This window comes from Oryx dammah, unplaced genomic scaffold, assembly GCF_014754425.2.
Source record: "Oryx dammah isolate SB20612 unplaced genomic scaffold, SCBI_Odam_1.1 HiC_scaffold_11056, whole genome shotgun sequence".
Taxonomy (NCBI): domain Eukaryota; kingdom Metazoa; phylum Chordata; class Mammalia; order Artiodactyla; family Bovidae; genus Oryx; species Oryx dammah.
The window spans coordinates 2,098,163-2,119,286 of record NW_024080450.1 but is presented as its reverse complement, the minus strand read 5'-3'; the positions used below and the strand labels follow the sequence as shown (position 1 = coordinate 2,119,286).

The window sequence follows — 21,124 nt, the reverse complement described above, 5'->3', positions numbered from 1 at the left end:
TTTTTATGTTTCTAAACCCAAGAGAACTGATAGAAACTTCTGAGCCTGAGTTGATCCTGTCCAGCCTCCATGGACAATCCCACAGTGTGCCACATCCCCCACCCCGCCCAAGGTGAACAGGGTACAGGCCTCCATCACCTCCTCAGAGGAAGAGGACCTGTCTCTCTTCCACATCTGGACACTTTGAGGGAATGCAACTCCCCTGGAAAAGACGCTGATGCTGGGAAAGACTGAGGGCAGGAGAAGGGGGTGGCAAAGGATGAGATGGCTGGATGGCATCACTGACTCACTCAATGGACATGAGTTGGAGCAAACTCTGGGAGATGGTGAAGGACAGGGAAGCCTGGTGTGCTGCAGTCCACAGGGTTGCAAAGCCCCCAGACACGACTGAGCAACTGAACAACTCCCCTGGGGACAACCCAGCTCATTCTCTCAATGGGGCTGGTCCTGTTAAAAGCCTCGGCCCTCAAGCAGCCCCCGAACACTAAAGGTTGTTACCCTAGGCTGGGAGCCTGGCCACAAAAGCGGTGCAGAGAGATCGCCTTTCCATTTTATTGCTTGCATATCTGCTCCCACCAACAATCACAGAATAATTTTTGCACTAAATTATTCAGGCATTTCCTGTCCTATATGGAAATCCCATTCTGTAGTTTGCCTTCTCCCCTCAGACCTCTTTCCAATCAGTAAGTACAGATCCACTTCATCGTGCTCAGTGGTCACCTTGTTTGCACACACCTCATTTCACTGAGCACAGCCCCCACTGATGGTGGCTCTTAGGTTTTCAGTGTTATGAGTAATGGCAGCAGAAACACGGCTACCACAGAGGCTCCTGCGCTTCTCCCTCAGGGGCGATGGGATAATCAGGAAGCTTGAAGCTGGAAATCCCGAAGGGAAGCAGGTGACAGGAGTGTGTCCAAAGTTGGAGGGGCCACAGGCAGAAGAGGGAGACAGAAAAGCAATAGGATTCTAGCCTGCTCCTCCAGGTAGAAATTTTTGTTTCATTTTTTAAAAGTTTCAAGAAAATATTTACTTGGCTGAGTCAAGTCTTAGTTGCAGTACAAAGGCTCAGTAGTTGTGGTGTGGGGTTAGTTGCCCTGCAGTGTATGGAATCTTAGTTCCCTGACCAGGGATCGAACTCTTGTCGTCTGCCTTGAAAGGTGGATTCTTAACCACTGGACTGCCTGGGAAATCCCAGGTAGAATTTTTTTTTTCTTCTTTTTCCAGGTAGAGTTTTAAAAGTGTATCTTGTGGGACTTCCCTTCTTATGGTCAGTGGTTAAGACTTCACCTTCCAGTGCAGGGGATGAGGGTTAAGACTTCACCTTCCAGTGCAGGGGATAAGGGTTCGATCCCTGGTCAGGGAGTTAAGATCCTACATTGCTCTTGGTTGGAAAACTGAAACATGAAACAGAAGCAACACAGAAGTAACAAATTCAATAGACTTTAAAAATGGTCCCCATCAAAAAATCTTAAAAAAAAAAAAAGTGTATCCTGTGATGCTCAATGCTGTCCTGGGAGAAGAGGGGGAAGGCAGGGGTGATCCTGCTATTTTTACAAATGAAGACTCAAGATAAAATAACTTCCTCTAAGGCAGCATGAAGGGTGAGTCTCAGGAGCAAGGGGAAACCCGAGACTACAGCACTTCCTTCTGCGGGGAGGGAAAAACGATGGGGAGACCAGGGGTAGATTCATAAAACAGGAGAACAAACTGAGGCTCAGGGAGGGGAACAGACTTTAACTGAGTGAGCCAGCGAGTGGGAAATCAGAGGGCCAGACACAGTGACCACTCTTTGTATGGCTTCCTCCAGCCCTCCTCCTGGCCCCTGCCTGGTGTCCCGGCACATAACTTGCTCAAGTGCCAGTATCTTGGGAATGTCACGGTCCTCTGCTTTCTGGTCCATCGACCCTATCACTTCACATGCCATTCAGACCGTGCCGGCTCCTTTGCCACCCAGCCTGGGGACAGGTCCTGGGGCCCAAATGAAGGCAGCGGCCACGTTCTCTGCCTGGGGACTGTGCCAGGGGAGGAAATGAGGTTCATCTGGCACAACCGGCTCAGCTAGCAAACCTCATTTCCTTTCTGATGGGGTAAGAAGTTCCAGTTCTAAGAAGAAATCAGCCCCTAGGAATGTCCAAACTCCCACCTCCTGGAATAAACAGGAGGGGGCGAGCTCAGGAGAGCGGTGACTTGGCAACACCTAGCACTCGCTCGTCTTCTCATTTCCTCCACCTCCCCCAACCCTCCCCATACACAGCTTCCCTCTACCACCAGCAGCAAAAACTCCTACCGGGGAGGCTTTACTCATATACTTCCACGGGCACCCCAGCCATCTGGGCACCACAGCCCTGCCTCCAAAGGACATCTGTGGGTCAGTGATTAGGTACCCAGGTCACATTCTCTCATGGAAAAGAGGTACTCTATGGGGGGCAAGACTGGTACCCACCAAATCCACACCAATGGCTACTGGGCTCTGCCCTGGCTCAGACTTGGTTTGGGTCCCAGGTGAAGCGGCAGACTAAGGGCACTTCTCAAGGAAATGGCTACCCCCGGAGCCCGGCCCTGGCCCTCTTCCTCCCATCCTCCTGGTGCCTTGGAGCACACCAACACAGGATTTGAGACCCCCTCCCTTGCCAAGGCCACCATTCCAAACACCTTCCCTCAGGGCAGGCAGGAAAGGGTGGGGAAATAGCATTGCTGAGGTCTCGGGTGTCTCCAGAAGAGAAGTGGTCACTTACCCTGAGATCCATTCATCCAACTGCCACACAGTTAAGTCCCAGACACGTGCCCTAGAAGAGGAAAAAAGATCCCCAGCACACCTGGTGTGTTCATGTGTATATGTGGGTACCGTGTACACAGCATGTGTACCTGCGCTTTTAAAATTTAACAAATATTTATAATGTGCATAATGCTTATTATGAGCTAGATATGGTCTGAGTGCTTTATAAAATTAATTCACTTGATCTTCCTGACAATCCTATGAAAGAAGTACTGTTATCCTATTACACAGATGAACAAACGGAGGCATAGAGAGGCTAAGTCACTCACTCAAGGTCATGAAACTGGGAAGAAGCAGCAACAGGATTTGAAGACAGGTCTTCTGGCCTCTCCTAAGTACTTGGCGGTGTCCATGTATTTTGGGAGAGGGAAGGGTGCCCCACTTAACCCAGACCTTATAGCTTGCAAAGCCCTGTAAGGCAGCACTCTGTCCAAAGGCATCTGGTCAGAAAGACAGATCTGAGTGCCAGCCACTGCTCAAGCCTGAGGCTACTAGGGCTCCTTCCACCAGTCACACGGATGGGTGGAAATGGCCAGCTGGCCCTGGTGGGGCTTCAGGGGGCTGTCCTTCCGGCCCTGTTTCCCAGCCGGTCCCACAATCACAGCTCCATCCAGCAGGGCCTGTGGCCCCTCAGCTTGGACAGCGTCGGGGTGACCTCTCCTGCATACTGGTTTCCTCTGGCCCATTTCTTCCAGAAGACAATTCAATCAAAGCCACATGTCAGAGGCTGCAGTGCCTGACCTAGGGCACTGGAGGAGGTGCCCAAGGTACTTACTGTCTCAAGTCCTTGGGGCACAGCTAAGACCTTTTGTAGTGCCAGGTTAAATTTCCTGGGGCTGAGAAGAAAGCGTATTGATCTAAGCTACACTGTGAACACCTTGTGTAAACGGCTGAGAACATGCTGGCTTGTGTGGAAAACAGAACAGAGCCAGAGAACTGCTGGGAAAATGTCTTCTCCGAAGGGTCCCCAGCTGCTATGTGGTAAGTACCTGTGAGGTGCCTGTCGCTGTATTTCAGACACATGTCTTCTAAGCCTCAGAAAGTCTCTGTGTGTTACTATTCCCATTTTACGGATATTCGTATGAGACGCAGATGGGGAAACGGCTGATTCCGGTAGGGTGTGTGTGATCCCAGGCAGGCGAGAGAACATCTCCTCTCTTCACCCAAGCCCCCAGCTCCGCCCCCCACACAGTGAGGCAGGCAGAGGAAGTAGAGTCCCCGCTTTCCTCAGACCCTCCCAGCAGGCAGCCCCGATCCCTGTCCTCCAGCTTTGGAGGAACCTGTAACCCTTTACATCAGAAGAGAGACCACCTGCCGTTACAAAGATAGGGTCATTTATTCACGTTATATTACTGGATTTTAAAGGCAAAAATACAGTTCTGTTTTGAACACCAAGGTTAGACATTCACCCACTTACAATGGTAAATACATACATTTGTGTACATGGGAAATCAAAATACACAGCACACAGGTCTCTAGGACAGGAAGGCTCCCCTTCCAGCCGTGTGAGGCACCCCTCCCTCCAGCCCACCTCCCCCCCACCACTGGTCAGCAGAGGCCCTGAGGGGGCAGCACCAGCATTTCCTTTACCCTCTTGCGCCACCTCTGCCCTCTGACCTTTCCCAAAGGCCACCTTAGAGGGTCACCAGCAACAGAATGGACAGAAACAGAGAAGGGCACGTGACAATGTCATGGTGACAACTTCCAGATGAAGGAAATGAACCCTTAGTACTCAACTCCCCAGGGAGGAAGTACGCGCTGCAGCATCCGATGAACCAGACCAGGGCTAGGCTTAACCCTGGGCCCAGGTGGACCCCATGAGCGCACCAGAAGATGAGCAAACAGGGAGGGGGTGATGAAGCAGCGTCTCCGGTGGTCCTGAGAATGAACCACAGACTGGACTATTACAATGGAACATGAAAGAAAATGTAATAGGAAAACAAAAAAGAAAAAAAAAAGTCAGAATTTCGTTTTTAAAAGTAAAGTTACAAAAAGGTTACCACCCAGGATACTTGTCTCCTTTCTTTTAAGGCACTTTGGAAAAGTCAGGATCTGGGGACAGAAAGCGAGGTCTTCATTCTTTGCGTTTCCCAAAGCTTCCTGTCAGGGTTATTCCTGGCTTTAACAACGTCATTATTAAGGAGTGGGGAATTGACAGATGGAATACTCTTTGCATAGCACAGCTACAGTGGAAAATAATTTGTAACCAACACAAAGGTTTCTGGAAAAAGAACCAGGTAATAGCCTAAGATGCTCAAAGCAATAAAGGCACAGGTATGATTGGGGCCAGGCACCAACCAGTTCAGCGCCCACACTGAGGGCTGGTTTCTAGGCTGCCCGCAGCTGAAAGGCTAACCCTGGGATTAGAAAGCTGAATTTTAAGCCCTCAGCCCAGCCTGGACCCAGCACTCATGCCCAGTGGCAGGAACTGCCTTGTGCATCTCACCCCAGGCAGGCTAAAACCTCCAGCAGCAGAGGAGGGCTTGGGGAAGACATCCGCTGTGAGTCGGCCTCCCTGGGGTAGGAGCACCTGCTAAAACCTGAGGGGGAATGGGAAGCTCTCGGCACCAGAGTGGCTGTGGGAGGAGTGTGGGTGTGTTCAGCTGAACTGCTCTCTAGATCTCTAATTAAAAGGCACATTCATGCTGGAGAATGGACAGTCTGTTTGACCCTGAGTGCCACAGGCCAGTTTTAGGAAACAGGCAAAAGGCAACAGAACAAAAAGGGGGAGGGAGGGAAGAGAAAGGCAGCACAAGGAAGGCAGGAGGAGGAGGAGGAGGACAGAGAACCAGTCCTGCAAGGTGGGCCAGGCAGCTGGGCCAGGCCAACGGTGCCTGGAAGGCAGCCCCCAGGGGCAGATGGAGGGCCAGTAAACAATCTGATGGCTGTCATTTCCAGCTCCACAGCCTGGGGCCTAAGGAGGCTGCTGGGATCAGTCTGAGGAGATAGGGGTTGTTCCCTGGCCCTGCCCACCTGGGGAGGGCAGGGCGGTGGTGAGGTGGGGAACTCTGCCAGGCAGGCCAAGGTGTCTGCCTCCCCTGCAGAGTCCAGCTTGACAGTGCTCATGGGGCGCCTTAGCTCTCACCGAAGGACCCAAAGATGTCTACGCTCTTCAGAAAACCTGGCCTGCCAGCTCCATCCGAGGCCCATGTGGGGCCACTACAGCATACATTATTTTTCCCCCTAAAAAATGCTCAATCCCCATCCCCACATGTAAAACTCCACAATAAAAATACATAGGAAATTCAAGTTTATATAGCATGCTCAGAAAAATAAATTGCCATGACTAAAGACTATGCCATTCTGGATCAACACAAAATCAAGCTAGACCATAAGGAGGATCTGATTTGTTCTTTCTTTAAAATACTACAAATGCTATTAAAAAAAAGGATTTACATTCAGAAATCAGGCATCTGGAGAAAGGCCACTGAATGTGAGAACACCCAAGGCTTTTGCTCTGGTGGCTAAAGTGGCCTTGGAATTCAAGCCTCAAGTTTTAAAATTCTTTTGCTAAGAAAAGACACACATACACAGTGATTGTAATAGGTGCATATCATGGAGAGAGGGTCGAGGGTTGGGGGTGGTAACATGAGAATGGTTGAAACTGGGTGTTTTTCTGTTAAAACATGACAATGGAAAAACACCACACTGATCCGATTTCAGCAGCACTCTCCAATTTTTCACAAAGTAATAATACCACGATTTAAAGCAAAATTCTTACCTATATCACAACAAATTAGCAGGGTGTTTTTTTTTTTTTTTTTTTTTCTGGGGATGAGTCCCACAGTCACCAGATTTGGAGCTGTGAATAGCTTTGATTCTTTGGGGTGACACCGTGAACATGCCGAGAGCCCCCAGAGGCTGATGGTTTCTATGCTTACATACACCTCGTGGGGCTGAGAAGTCACATGCTGAGCCAAGTTGGGGGCAACATATCCCACTCGTCCTGGTCGTCCGGAAAGGCGTCTGAATGATGAGCAGAGAGGGCCTGTCATTGATTGTGAGAGTGAGAGGGACCAGCCCAGCACACGGGCAGAGACACAGCAGAGGTCCCTGGCCATTTTCAGGTCTCTGATCAGTGCACCAAAATGCTAGCTTGGCGTCCCGATGTCCACTGTGATTTTGGTATACAACGGGTACCTCTGGACCTCTAACACCATGTAGGTGAGTGAGTTCAAACCATCAGAGAGCATTGTCTCCTTTGTATGTGCAATTCGGTCAAACCTACAAGGAACAAACAGACAAAGGGTTTGAAGCCAACACGAAAATCTTAAAAAAAAAAAGCAAAAACAAAACTCAAAACTTTAAACGTTTGTACTTTAACGGCCCCTTTTCCCTCCTACTAGGCTTCTCCGGTGGCTCATCAGTAAGGAATCTACCTGCCAGTATAGGAGATGCAGGTTCAATCCCAGGGTCAGGAAGATCCCCTGGAGAAGGAAGCGGCAACCCACTCCAGTGTTCTTGCCTGGGAAATCCCATGGACAGAGGAGCCTGGGGGGCTACAGTCCGTGGGGCCGCAGAGTCGGACACGACTGAGCGACTAAACCACCAACACCACCATCTCCCTCCTACTCCAACCCTGCCCTGTGGATGGAACCCGTTTTTCCCTTGGGGCACAGAGCCCACTCCAGAGCCCCACTCCTGCAGCCAGCCCCACCTGAAGGCGGAAGGAAAGACACACAGGGGAGAGAATAAAAGAGAACACACCTCTGAGGATTAGGTTCATTTTTCTTGTCTCTCGAGTGGCGGATCATCCGACACTTCCCGATTACAGCATTTGGGCGAGACACAGACATGCCTCTAAAAGCTAATCTGTAAGGAGCAAAGGGACAAGTGGTCATCACAGAGCTGCCACAAGATCCAGGTCCCACAGCGCCAGCTGCAAGACTTTTGTCTCATCCACCATCCTATCCTGCCAGCTGGTCTCACTAACCCACACCCCAGCCCAGTGTACAGGCAGCAGTTAAAACTCACACCCCTCCCTCATATCCTTTTACCCTTGGTTCTAGATCTTGTGGAGGGACTACCCTGTGCCAGGCACTGGGGGTGTCTGCCCTCGTGGAAATTATGATGTGGATGCTTAGAATGTAGGGCCATAGGTGACAGGACGAAGGGGAGGAGGTGGGCGTGGGGATGCTCTCAGCACAGAGGGAGAAGCAACCAACTCCACCTGATCGAGACTGGGCAGAGCCAAGCCCTGAAGATGAGTGGGTGTTTGCCAGAGCATTTTGGGCAGTCAGGACAGCACAGGCAAAGGCAGGGAGGTGAGAGCAAGCGCAGTGCCCTCTGGGAGCATCAAAGTTTGGGGTAGGAAGTGGCCAGAGGTGAAGCAGGAAAGAAGGGCAAAGACTGTATCATGGAGGCCTTCTCAGAGCATCTCCCAGAACAGGGCCAATGTCTGAAAGGGATATAACTTTTGGACTATAGCCAAAGTTTTATAATGATCATACATGGAATATAACCTTTAAAAATTGTGAATTACTATGTTGTACATCTGAAACATACATTGTACATCAACTATACCTCAATTTAAAATTTTTGGGAACGCATGTACACCTGTGGTGGATTCATGTCAATCTATGCCAAAACCAATACAGAATTGTAAAGTAAAAATTAAAAATAAATAAATAAATTAAAAATAAAATAAAATAAAATAAAATAAAAAATTTAAAAAAAAAAGAAAAAAACAAAACAAAACAAAACAAAACTTTTTTTAAAAGAAAGGACAGAAAGCTCCTCCACAACCACTGATGCTTCTGTTCCCCCACCCTCAGGGGTTTGTCCTTGGGGCTCCCTCCTGGAGACTTTTCTGATCACTCAGGTCTATGCAGCACGTCAGCCCTGTACACCGTCACACGGGCCCAGCTGCCTGGGTGTGGTGCTGTGAAAGGAAGTCTGTTTTTGTCTGGACTCCCTGTTCAGGGCTTCAGTGTCTTCCTCACCACTGGTCCTGCCTGGCCCAGTGCTCTGCATATCGATAATCAATCTCTAAAATTCAAGTTTTCTTCAAGACTTGGGTCTATGCTGCAAAGCTAATCTTAAGCGACTTGGATGCTGCTCTGAAAGACATCTTCTGTTAATGATGAAATTAATGTACTCCGGTTCAGGAGGGCACCAGGGTGTATTCTGGTTTCAAACTCAGTGGCATGTTCAGGTTGGCTCCCAGAGGGAGAAGGTACTTTTTGCCTACATCCAGCAGGGGTGAAGATTCCACTGCCAGGAAAAACCAAGCAGAATGTGCTTTCAAATGCCACTGACAGATGGTTTTTTTACCATCTGTGATGACAACTCATGTAATAAAGTTTTACCAACTCATGAAGAGCCCCAGGGTGTGGATGGCCATGTAGTGTGAGTCACCCCTTCACATGTTTCTCATTTTACATTTTCCAGAAAGCTAAGGCAAAAATCACAGAAGCTAGTTTTCCTAAAGATACTTTTTAATTTTTTTAAACTTTTTTTTGTATTGGTGTATAGCCGATTAAAAATGTTATAATAGTTTCAGGTGAACAAGGAAGGGACTCAGCTATACATATACATGTATCCATTCTTCCCCAAACTTCCCTCCCATCTAGGCTGCCACATAACATTGAGCAGACTTCCATGTGCTATACAGTAGGACCTTATTGGTTATCCATTTTAAATACAGCAGTGAGTACAGGTTGAGTTTTTTGTTTTTGTTCCTAATGCAGGTAGATTAAAACTTTCAAGTGCACATCAGAGTTACACACATGCGTATTTTCAGATGCTTTCCAGTTTCATTAAGGGTTTTTATGGTGTGTCTCTTAAGATACTCTTTATCACCTGGAGCACCTAGAGCAGAGCTCACCTAAGAATTCAGGCTCGGTGGGGACTGCATCTCTCCTCAGGGTCAACCCTTGCAAAATAACCAAGCACAGATAGAAAAACCAGAAGTGAAGGGAGACAGGGAAGCACGAGATCTAAGTTGTGACGCTTACCTGTTATAAATATCATCATCTTCACCTCCCCAGCCCCAGTAGTTATTAGGAAATCCATTGATGCTGAGAAACTGTTGTTTACTTAGAGCAGAGACACCTCCAAAATACTGCACGTAAGGTAGGCTGGGGAAAAAAAAACCACACACACGCACACACAGAGGACCAGTAGTTAGTATTTATTCTTTAATAAAGCTCACTCAAAATATAAATACTTCTGGGCTTCCCTGGTGGCTCAGTGGTAAAGAATCCAATGCAGGAGACATGGGTTCAATCTCTGGTCCAGGAAGACCTCACAGGCCTCGGAACAACTAAGCCCTGCGCCACTATTGAGCCTGTGCTCTCAAGCCCAAGAACCGCAACCACTGGAGCCTGTGTGCCTAGAGCCCATGCTCTGCAACAAGAGAAGCCACCACAATGAGATGGCCATGCACTGCGGCGAAGAATTAGCCCCACTCGCCGCCACTAGAGAAAAGCCCACGTGCAGCAGCAAAGACCCAGCACCGCCGAAAATGAATCAGTTCAGCCACTCAGCCATCTCCAACTCTTTGCAACCCCATGGACTGCAGCACGCCAGGCTTCCCTGTCCATCACCAACTCCTGGAGCTTGCTCAAACTCATGTCCATCAAGTCAGTGATGCCAGCCAACCATCTTATCCTCTGTCGCCCCTTCTGCTCCTGCCTTCAATCTTTCCCAGCATCAGGGTCTTATTAAATTATTATTTTTTTAAATATATAAACACTTCTATAGTTATTTTTACTCCCTGGAACTTTTAAGTTAGGGATTTATGAAGGTTTCCTTTGTTTTGTTTTCATATCAGACTCAGATTATCTCAGAGAAGACACAGATATCAAAAAGTAGAATGTTGCACTTTCCAAGAACACTGTGGTTATCTAGACAATCAGTCAGTGACAAATACAGAAGCCCAGTTCTGCATTGCTTGAGAACCTGCTTTCCATGGGTCAGAAATCCTTCTCCAGAAGGTCCCCAAAACTGAGACTGCTTTAGAGTCTCCTGTGCCCACCCTGTCATGCCCCCCTTCCCACCCCTGGCCCATTTACAGTCTTGCTTTCATTCTTCCAAAGGTATACTGACTTCAACACTGACCCCAATAGTCAAGACAGCATTTCTGAAAATTTGCTAAAATAAAAATTTTCTTGGAAAATTCTACCACATCCTGACTTGGCAAAATGTATGATGATGAATCTATTTTGACCCATTTTCAAGCAGTAGGGCATCTGGGCTTTCATCCTTCCAAACCATTCTGCATTTCAATATTTCAGTGGTTATGAATTGTGGACTCCTGAGGGACACGGAGGAAGGACTGACGAGAAATGTTAAGAATCTGGATGTGCCTAGAGGGCAAGCAAAGGCTTTCCTGTGGGATTTATAAAGGCTGTGATTTTGTGACAGCCCTGTGTGTAGCTCCAAACCACAGTTGGGCTTTTACTGGAATCCAAAGAGACCAAAACCCATCACACAAATTAAGGAAAACTCTAACTCAGACTTTGAGGAGGAAGTCAGCCAAACCATACAAAATGTATGAAAAAAAAGATGCAGTTATTATTTTCAAATACGTTCCAGAATTCTGACTGCAAGCACCCACAAGCAAAGATCCCCGGGGGCCTGCTTTAATGAATCAAAGATAATCCACTTGTAATTAGGTATCATCATTTAAGCATCAAGTCTTCCCCCTTTGGTTATCTGCACACTATAGTCTGCACTTATAATGTGAGGGTTTGAAAACCAAGGTGACCAGGCCATTAAGGATTTTTCATAATCAGTGTTTTTACAGAAGTGGACTCTCAGCCACTGCACAGGGGAAGTATATGCTATTCTGACCAGATTTGGTTTTGCTGTCTCTGCTGGTTTCTCTTACCTTCCTGCCTCGTCTCCCAAGCCTAACTAGTTCGGGGTGAAACATACATGATGCTGTGGTAAAGAATTAGGTAAGCACCACCACACTTCAAGGGCAAAGTTCAGAGGAACCGGTGTGCCTCAAAGAGGAGAAGATACACAAACAGGGAGGGAGAGGGGGAAGATAGGAGGGTACAAAGTTCTGTTTACAGTCAAAAGTTTCCCCGTTAAGATAGGATGTTTATGGTCTGAACGCTTTAATCTTGGGGAAGGACTTCAGAGCATCCTCTGTTTATCTCACAGCACTCATGCCCCCAGCAAGGGAGGACAGAAAGAAATGATGAAAGCAAGACGAGTCTGGGGCTTCCCTGGTAGTCCAGTGATTAAGGACCTGCCTTGCAATGCAAGGGACACTGGTTTGATCCCTGGTCAGGGAAGATCCCATGTGTTGCAGAGCAACTAAGTCCATGATCCACAACTACTGAAGCCCTCGTGCCTAGAGCCTGTGCTCACAACAAGAGAAGCTACTGCAGTGAGAAGCCTGTGCACCACAACAAGCAGCCTCTGCTTCCTGCAACTAGAGGAAGCCCATGTGCACTAACAGAGACCCGGCATGGCCAAAAAATTACATGAACTTTAAAAAATAAATAAAATGAGTCTGAAAGAAAGCCGTTGGTTGTTCTATACCAAGGGACTGCCAGTTGGCACACAGGCCTGCAGTACTGCGGTAGTCAAGCCTGAGCCAGGGAGGCCCAGCACACCTTCTTGGAGCTTCCAGGTTGACTCAGAACATGGAGGAAGAGGTCAGGTTATCCAACTGACAGTTGCCTTAAGTTTATGTTGATACAAACGTGGACAAATTATGGAATGAAATGCAAATTTACTTTTTAAGATTAAAAAAATGGACCACAAGACTTTTTTCTACCTATGACAATAGGCTTTAATTACTCTGCTGCTCCTGGGGACAGGCATCAGCTGGATTCCTCGCAAAGGGGGAATTTTGGTGGGAAAGTCTGAGCCCCAGTGTTTAAGCAGAAGCCTGTGCTTTGCAGGGAAACAGAACCGTGTTCCTTCTTAAAGTGCCAACGAAGATCTGCTCAGTTACCCAAGTCCAAGAAATTACTGAGGGAAGATGACTCCAATTTGCTTCCCAAATTGTGAGGGGAAGGGGAGAAGAAAGTCAAGTAATACAACCACCCTCTGGAGCCTGAAGATAAGTGCCATCCCAAATATAAACACTTCTCACCTGGAGGTGCAGAAGTATAGGTGCTTCTGGACTCCACTTCCCTCCTTAAAAAATAACTGACTATGACTATTCTCCATCTGAATGCAGAGTTCCAAAGAATAGCAAGGAGAGATAAGAAAGCCTTCCTCAGTGAGCAGTGCAAAGAAATAGAGGAAAACAATAGAATGGGAAAGACTAGCGATCTCTTCAAGAAAATTAGAGATACCAAGGGAACATTTCATGCAAAGACGGGCTCAATAAAGGACAGAAATGGTATGGCCCTAACAGAAGCAGAAGATATTAAGAAGAGGTGGCAAGAATACACAGAAGAACTGTACAAAAAAAGAGCTTCACGACCCAGATAATCACAATGATGTGATTACTCACCTAGAGCCAGACATCCTGGAATGGGAAGTTAAGTGGGCCTTAGAAAGCATCACTACGAACAAAGTTAGTGGAGGTGATGGAATTCCAGTGGAGCTGATGGAATTCCAGTGGAGCTATTTCAAATCCTGAAAGATGATGCTATGGAAGTGCTGCACTCAATATGCCAGCAAATTTGGAAAACTCAGCAGTGGCCACAGGACTGGAAAAGGTCAGTGTTCATTCCAATCCCAAAGAAAGGCAATGCCAAAGAATGCTCAAACTACCGCACAACTGCATTCATCTCACACGCTACTAAAGTAATGTTCAAAATTCTCCAAGCCAGGCTTCAGCAATATGTGAACCATGAACTTCTAGATGTTCAAGCTGGTTTTAGAAAAGGCAGAGGAACCAGAGATCAAATTGCCAACATCTGCTGGATCATTGAAAAAGCAAGACAGTTCCAGAAAAACATCTATTTCTGCTTTATTGACTATGCCAAAGCCTTTGACTGTGTGGACCACAAAAAACTGTGGAAAATTCTGAAAGAATTGGGATGGGAATACCAGACCACCCGACCTGGCTCTTCAGAAATCTGTACTGGACATGGAACAACGGACTGGTTCCAAATAGGAAAAAGAGTAAGTCAAGGCTGTATATTGTCACCCTGCTTATTTAACTTATATGCAGAGTACATCATGAGAAATGCTGGGCTGGATGAAACACAATCTGGAATTGAGATTGCCAGGAGAAATATCAATAACCTCAGATATGTAGATGACACCACCCTTATGGCAGAAAGTGAAGAAGAACTAAAGAGCCTCTTGACGAAAGTGAAAGAGGAGAGTGAAAAAGTTGGCTTAAAGCTCAACATCCAGAAAACAAACATCATGGCATCTGGTCCCATCACTTCATGGCAAATAGATGGGGAAACAGTGACTGACTTTATTTTTCTGGGCTCCAAAATCACTGCAGATAGTGACTGCAGCCATGAAATTAAAAGACGCTTACTGCTTGGAAGGAAAGTTATGATCAACCTAGACAGCATATTAAAGCAGAGACATTACTTTGCCAACAAAGGTCCATCTCCTCAAGGCTACAGTTTTTCCAGTAGTCATGTATGGGTGTGAGAGCTGGACTCTAAAGAAAGCTGAGTGCCGAAGCATTGATGCTTTTGAACTGTGGTGTTGGAGAAGATTCTTGAGAGTCCCCTGGACTGCAAGGAGATCCAACCAGTCCATCCTAAAGGAGATCAGTCCTAAGTGTTCATTGGAAGGACTGGTGTTGAAGCTGAAACTTGAATACTTTGGTCACCTGATGTAAAGAGCTGATTCGTTTGGAAAGATCCTGATGCTGGGATAGATTGAGGGCAGGAGGAAAAGGGGACAACAGAGGATGAGATGGTTGGATGGCATTACCAACTCAATGGAGATGAGTTTGAGTAAACTTGAGGAATTGGTGGTGGACAGGGAGGCCTGGCGTGCTGTGGTCCACAGGGTCGCGAAGAGTCGGACACAACTGAGCGACTGAACTGAACTGATGAGCTTCAAAGGACTTCCCAGGTGGCTCCAGTGGTCTAGAACTCCTACCAATGCAGGAGACGGAAGAGACACGGGTTCGATCGCTGGGCCAGGAAGATCCCCTGGAGGAGGGCATAACAGGGCATAACAAGCCATTCCAGGATTCTTGCCTGGAGAATCCCACGGACAGAGGGTCCTGGTGGGCTACAGTCCATAGGGGTGCAAGGAGTCAGACATAACTGAAGTGACTTAGCACAGCACTCAACACATATGCACTCTGAAGAGACTTAACACAGCACTCACACAAATATGTTTCAAAAGCACCCAGTTGTCCCAAAAGGCATTCTCATCCAAAGCCTAAGAGGCACTTACTCCTGGGCTAGAGGAACCACGTTCCTTGGTTGTCATGGAAGACACAGATATGTTTTCTGCAGATTCTGGTAAACATCTCTTACCTAAATCCAAACTTATCCATTGCTACAGAAATGTGCCGTGGCTGTGAAAAGCACCTGTAGGTGTTATGGTCGTTCATTGGGATGAGGTCCACATCGCTAAACACAAAGCAGTTGTAGTCATAGTCCTTCAAGGCCTCTTTAAAGCCAACATTGAGAAGCTTTGCACGGTTGAACATGGACTCTCCAGCCTGGTGCAGAAACAAAAAAAGTTGCCATCAGATGCCATGAGGCCTTTCAGCCAAACACCCATGGGGACTGGTGACCTGTCTGCTCCACATGGCCCTTAGACCATTCCTGGGCCTCATTTTCTACCCTCACTTTACAATTCAATCCTGAATAGCATTCCCTGAACCAGCAATCCCTCTTCTAGGAGTTATCTTGTAGGACTTGCAAGTGTGCAAATGACAGGTGAACAACGTGTTCACTCTTTTCACCACATGTTCACCAACACAAAAGGCTGCAAACAATGATGTAAACATGACCAGGAAATGGCTTAAATAAACCATGATGCATCCATATAATGGAATAGAGCTGTTTAAAAAAAAAAATAAGGAAGCTCTAAAAGGAAATGATCATCGAGATAGTATTGTTAGGTGAAAGGTGTTTAAACAGATGTGTTATTTATTCTTATAGTACATATAGGCTAATTGCAGGAAGGATATCAGGAAACTGGTGACAATGGGTCTTTTTCACTTCTACCTGCTTTTGTGTGGTTGACTAGGGTTTGATCATCACATTGTGTCCAGGTATTTGTCACTAAACCAGGTACCAGGAAATATGGCAAACTCAAGTCAGTCTCTGCCCTCCCAGTGCTCACAGTGTAGGGGGTGACCAGTGCGCTACTGGGCACAGTAGAGATAGTATGTATGAGAGAGGAGGACACCCGCTTCAGGATGCCAACCACGGGGTCTACAAGAATTAAGTGTGCTGGTACAAAGGTACTTCATATTTTGGTTACTTCTCGTTTATTTTCAGCCTTCTCCCATTAGAACATAAGCTCAATGAATGCTGGAATTTTTTTTTTTTTTTTTGCTTTTTCTTCACCCATTGGAAACAGGCCTGCAACACAGCCTGGCATACAATAAGAGCTCAATAAATAACCACTGGATGGATGGATTGCTGGGTGGATGGATGAGTAGACAAATGGATGGGCTTCAACATACAATGGCAGATGGCAACCCTTTGAGGAGACTCCTCCAACCTAAGGGGCCTCTCATGGGTCTCTGCTCTTACCAGTTACCAAGACCCCAGGTTAGTAAGGACAGTAACATCATCAACACAATCATGCTTATACTTAATTCACAAGCACTTCAATATCCATACTCTCATCCTGGCTGAAATTCTCCCACCATTGTCATGAAGAAACTAAGGCCACATACATGACTCAGCTGGTGCTGGAGCCCAACCCTCTAGAATCCTCACTTTCCAGTCTTTCTCGGGATCAACAAGATCAAGGACCTCTACTTTGGGGGAAAATGTGCCTCACGAGGGCCTAAAGTATCTGTATGGTCTCTAAGGTGGGGTGCTGAACATCTTCTCACCAGAACTCTAAGATAAGGCCCAGACACTGGCTCTCCACCAGGCTGCCTTAGTGAGGACAGAGTGCCCGGAAGGTGCCACAGCCCCCAGTGTCAGGAGGGTGACTCGGGGCCACGGACCACTTGAGAAAGATAAGTACCAGGAAGTCAGAAAGAGCAGTTCCAAAGAGTAAATGAAACATTTTACATGAGAGCTCCTTTCTTTAGCCCATGAGAAAGCATTCTAATCATGTGTGGTAACGGGAGAAGGCTGCACCCTGAAGTACTCAGGGTGTACCTGGGCTGCTCAGTGAGTTAACAGAGAGGCACCATGGCGTCGCAAAGAGTTAGACCCAACTGAGCACGCACACAGGCACACACACCAGTTAAGAACCATTTAGAATTCTGTCTTCAGCTAATTCTGTGTAAGTCATGAGACCAAGAAAAAAAAAAAAATTACCAAAGTTTAGGAACTGCATATGAAGTTGTCGTCATTATTATTATTATAACAACACACTGCTAATATTCTCTGGGGAATCTGATACACCGGGCACAGGGAAGTATTTTACAAGCATGGTGTGTCCTTTAATCATCTCAACAATCTTGTTAACAACCTTCACCCCCAAATCTGATTTGCTTCCTTCCTCCCACACCCTTCGACCTCCTGGTAATAGAGGCCTGCATCTGGTGGCTTCCATCTTCCTCCTCCAGTCCCATAAAGATTCTCAAAGAATTAGCTTTCTCTGAACATTGTGAGATAAAATTCAGCCCCACTGAACATGTTTCCAACAAGTGAACAGGCAATGTCCCAACAAAGCCTGTTCCCAGTTGTGGAGCAGACCCCCAAGAGTCGCTGCTGCCCCATGTTCCCTTCTCTTGGTCCACTCCCCAGGGACAGGCGCAAGGTGTTGGTGGCCTTGTCTGAACCACAGGACCTGGCCTGTTGGCCATGACTGGTTCATCTAAGCAGATACCTGACTGAGACTACCCTAAGCATTTTCCTCTCGCAGGAACTAGAAATATGGAACCATGAATGGGCACCACTGGTGCCAACCCCAGGACCAATGGCAGTCCAGAGGAGAAACCCAAGGAGCAGACCTGTTCTACCCCTTTCCCCATGTGTGGGGTGACTGACAAGTGGGTTTATCAGTCAAGAGAGGCCAACATCCATCAGTCCAGAGGGGACAGGAGCCTGGGCCTGGTCAGTGTGCTGGCCTGGGGAAGAGTGAGGACCTGTGAGGTGGGAGGCCTGGCAGAGTCTACGCTCTCCAGACACTTCATGCAGCAAACCCAATGCCCTTTGGGCAGATCTGGGTGGCAGGGACAAATGTCTCAAGAAGTTTCAGACGGCTCTCCAAGGCATTAGAACCTTTTTCAAGAGCCCTCATTTACCCTAAACATAAGAGCAAGTAATACGTCCATTCAAAACAGAATCCTCATACACTGCTGGTGGGAATACAAAATCGTGCTGTCATCTTGGAAGAACAAAGAGTCACCATGTGATCCAGAAATTCTACTCCCACGTATATACTCAAGAGAAATGAAAACATGTCCACACAAAAACTTTCAAAGTTCACAGCAGCACTGTCCAGCACTTTTTAGATAGCTAAAAAGTGGAAACAACCCAAATGGCCATTAACTGATAAATGGACAAATAAAATGTGGTATACACATACAATTCAACATTATTTTGCAATAAAAAGAATGAAGTACTGCTACATGCTGTAAATTGGATGACTCTTGAAAACATCATGCTAAGTGAAAGAAATCAGTCACAAAAGATCACAGATAAGACTGCACTTATATGAAATGTCCAGAACAGGCAAATCCATAGAGACAGAATGTAGAATTGTAGCTACTAGGGCAGGAGAGAATGGAGGAATTAATTGATAGCTAAGAAGTGTAGGGGAGTTTTTTTGGCTTAATAAAGATGTTCTAAAATTGATCGTGGTTGATAGACACCCAATTCTGAATATACTAAAAGCCACTACTGAATTATATACTTTAAATAGGTATATTGTATGATATGTGATTAAATTATCAAAAAAAAAGAAAGAAAAGAAAAGCCTGCTCCAGAGATGGGAGAGGAACAGAGGGCTCTTTTTCTCCCTCTTTTTCATATATTGATTCTGGTCATTTATTGAGTATCTACTTTTTGCTTAGCAAAAATACAGAATACAGAAAAAGAAAAGACACAAGCCCTGCTTTTGAGAAGTTCCAAGTTAAACAGGCAATTGTATTTTTATGGGGTGATGAGCTCTTTAGGGTGGACAGCTACCTAAAGGGGAAGGAGGAGAAAGGAGCTCCTCAGCTCAGCACATACAGAGAAGTAGAGGTGGAAACACAAACCCAATCATAGAAAATTAGAGAAGGCCTCGAAGAAGCTAGCCAAGTTTAGTTGGGAGGCATGAGAAGAATATTGCAAGATGAGCGAGCAGCATTTGTAAAGCCTGTGAGGAAAAGACAGCATTCAAGGAACTACAGAAATAGATTGGGCAAGACAGACTAAGATAAGAAGGTGGATGTGGATCAAAACATGGGGCAGGAGAGGCAGGCTGGGAACTTTGCTAAAATAATCAAGACTTTCTCTTTTTTATTCAGGCCATAGGAAGCTCTTGAGGTTTTAAATGAGAATTATGTTTTGCAAGTCCAGGAAGAATTTGTGCCCTACTTGCCAACTGAGGGCAGTAAGACCAGTCTGGAAGCTATGGCATGATTACTGGAGACTAGGCAATGACATGGGGCAAGCAGAGAATGCCTCTCCAGAAGGGCTAAGCGGGGGACTCCACTTCCCCATTTCATGCCTCACTTGTTCCTGGGCCTGTGCGCTGCACCTGTGAGCAGTCTTCATGGGGTTTCCAGGAGAGGTACCAGAATCTGGTCTAATCACCAGGCAAATCCTGTGGTTAAGGCAAGTGCAGCCTTTCCCTGATGGTAACAGGAGACAGATGACCAACTACCGAAAGCCACAGTGCCAACTGCCCAAGTTCTCACAGTTTCTAGAAAACCCACCAAACCACCCTGGCTTCCCTGGATATCAGGCCCTCATGTGAACACCAGCACACATATCCCCTGACCATGATGGCTTGGGGGCTGACTACCTGGCCCCTCTGCCACCAAAAGACAAAGCAGCAAAGAGGTTGGAAACACAAACCCTAAGCCCAGAGTCTCAAAGAATCAGAATTTCTATGGGATGGGAGAAACAATTTTGCTCCTATACATATTCCCTGCTCATCGCACCACTCCTCCCCTCCACAATAGCTACAGTAACCCACAGGCTCTCGAGCCCACAGATCCAGAGGCAGGTCTGCAGGCAGTGGAAATCTCTGCAGAAATACCCTTTTGCATGCTTCTCTGTGCCCCTTCAGACTCTAAGAGGAAAGACCCAGGACAAATGGGTGGCAGACAAGCAGAGGAAGCTCTGGCCAGGCAGCCATGCAGCAGGACTGACCAGCAAGCCTCAGGAGGGTAGACAGGCTGGCTGTGAGGGGATCTCCAGAGAATTGCTGGGATTACACAAACGCTGAGTCTGTGGCGGGATAATATCCACTGACCCATTATTTCACAGCAGTTGGGTCCCTGGCTTTGAACCTTAATAATACAGGAGCCCTGAGTTCGGACAAGGCCCTCAATAAAACCTGGGTCAGAGACTTAAGCTCTTCTCCCAGTGAGTGAAGGAAAGGTGCCCTCCAGGGTCTGTTGCAGGGAGGGGGTAGTCCTCTTGTTTGCCACAGTAATTACTCACAAGAGAGGGCATATCCTTGGCCCCTGACAGAGTAGAACACAGGTCAGAGCCATAAGGTCCCTTCAGAGAGAATAGAACTAATAAAACAGCCAAGCAAGGACTCTGGGCAAGGTAAACACAGAAAACAATTTTAAAACTTCAGTTCTACAGCAGGATGTCTGCCTCTCTCCCAGGGCCTACAGCACTGAGATGAGATTTTCTGCCGAAAAACACTCAGAAAATAAAGGCTTCGTTTTCAAGAAAGCAATTTGGCCACTTATATTATAAACCATAGAAATGTTTACACCATTTCTGAACCCATAGTCTTGTATCTGAAAATCTAGCCTAGGGAAATGAATCTAAATATGGAAGAAGCAAGCACAGAATAAGCCACAAACTGAAAGATGTTCATTACAGTCTTATTTACACAACTGAGAAAGTGAAAATTACCTAAATGCCTTCTAACAGAGGAATGTCTACACTAATTATGGTGGAACTACATGCTCAACTATTATGAAGGCATGGAAAGTGATGATTATGAAGACTATGAAATAACATGGGAAGATGTTGATGATATAGAATTTAAGGAAAAAAAGCAAGGTACAAAAGTATACACACATACAGTATGAGCTCAACTCCGGCTTGATTTTAATGCAAAGTCTCTTTGACCTTTGCACAACAGCCGGGCTCCCACCAGCCTCAGCATTTCTGAGTGAGCCCACAGGGGCCAGGG

General features: G+C 46.7%; 1 protein-coding gene across 1 annotated transcript in view; it reads right to left on the bottom strand.

Moving 5' to 3' along the window:
- Nucleotides 1-4,093: 4,093 nt before the first annotated feature.
- The window catches only part of LOC120860345 (beta-1,4-galactosyltransferase 1), a 53,032-nt gene continuing 36,001 nt past the window's right edge, over nucleotides 4,094-21,124 (bottom strand). Inside the window, exons 3-6 of the mRNA XM_040236150.1 lie at nucleotides 15,151-15,338; nucleotides 9,733-9,855; nucleotides 7,484-7,588; nucleotides 4,094-7,000 (exon numbers count right to left, since the gene is read on the bottom strand). Coding sequence (XP_040092084.1) covers nucleotides 6,868-7,000; nucleotides 7,484-7,588; nucleotides 9,733-9,855; nucleotides 15,151-15,338 — 549 coding nt within the window. The 3' untranslated portion in view covers nucleotides 4,094-6,867. The remainder of the gene's footprint in view (nucleotides 7,001-7,483; nucleotides 7,589-9,732; nucleotides 9,856-15,150; nucleotides 15,339-21,124) is intronic.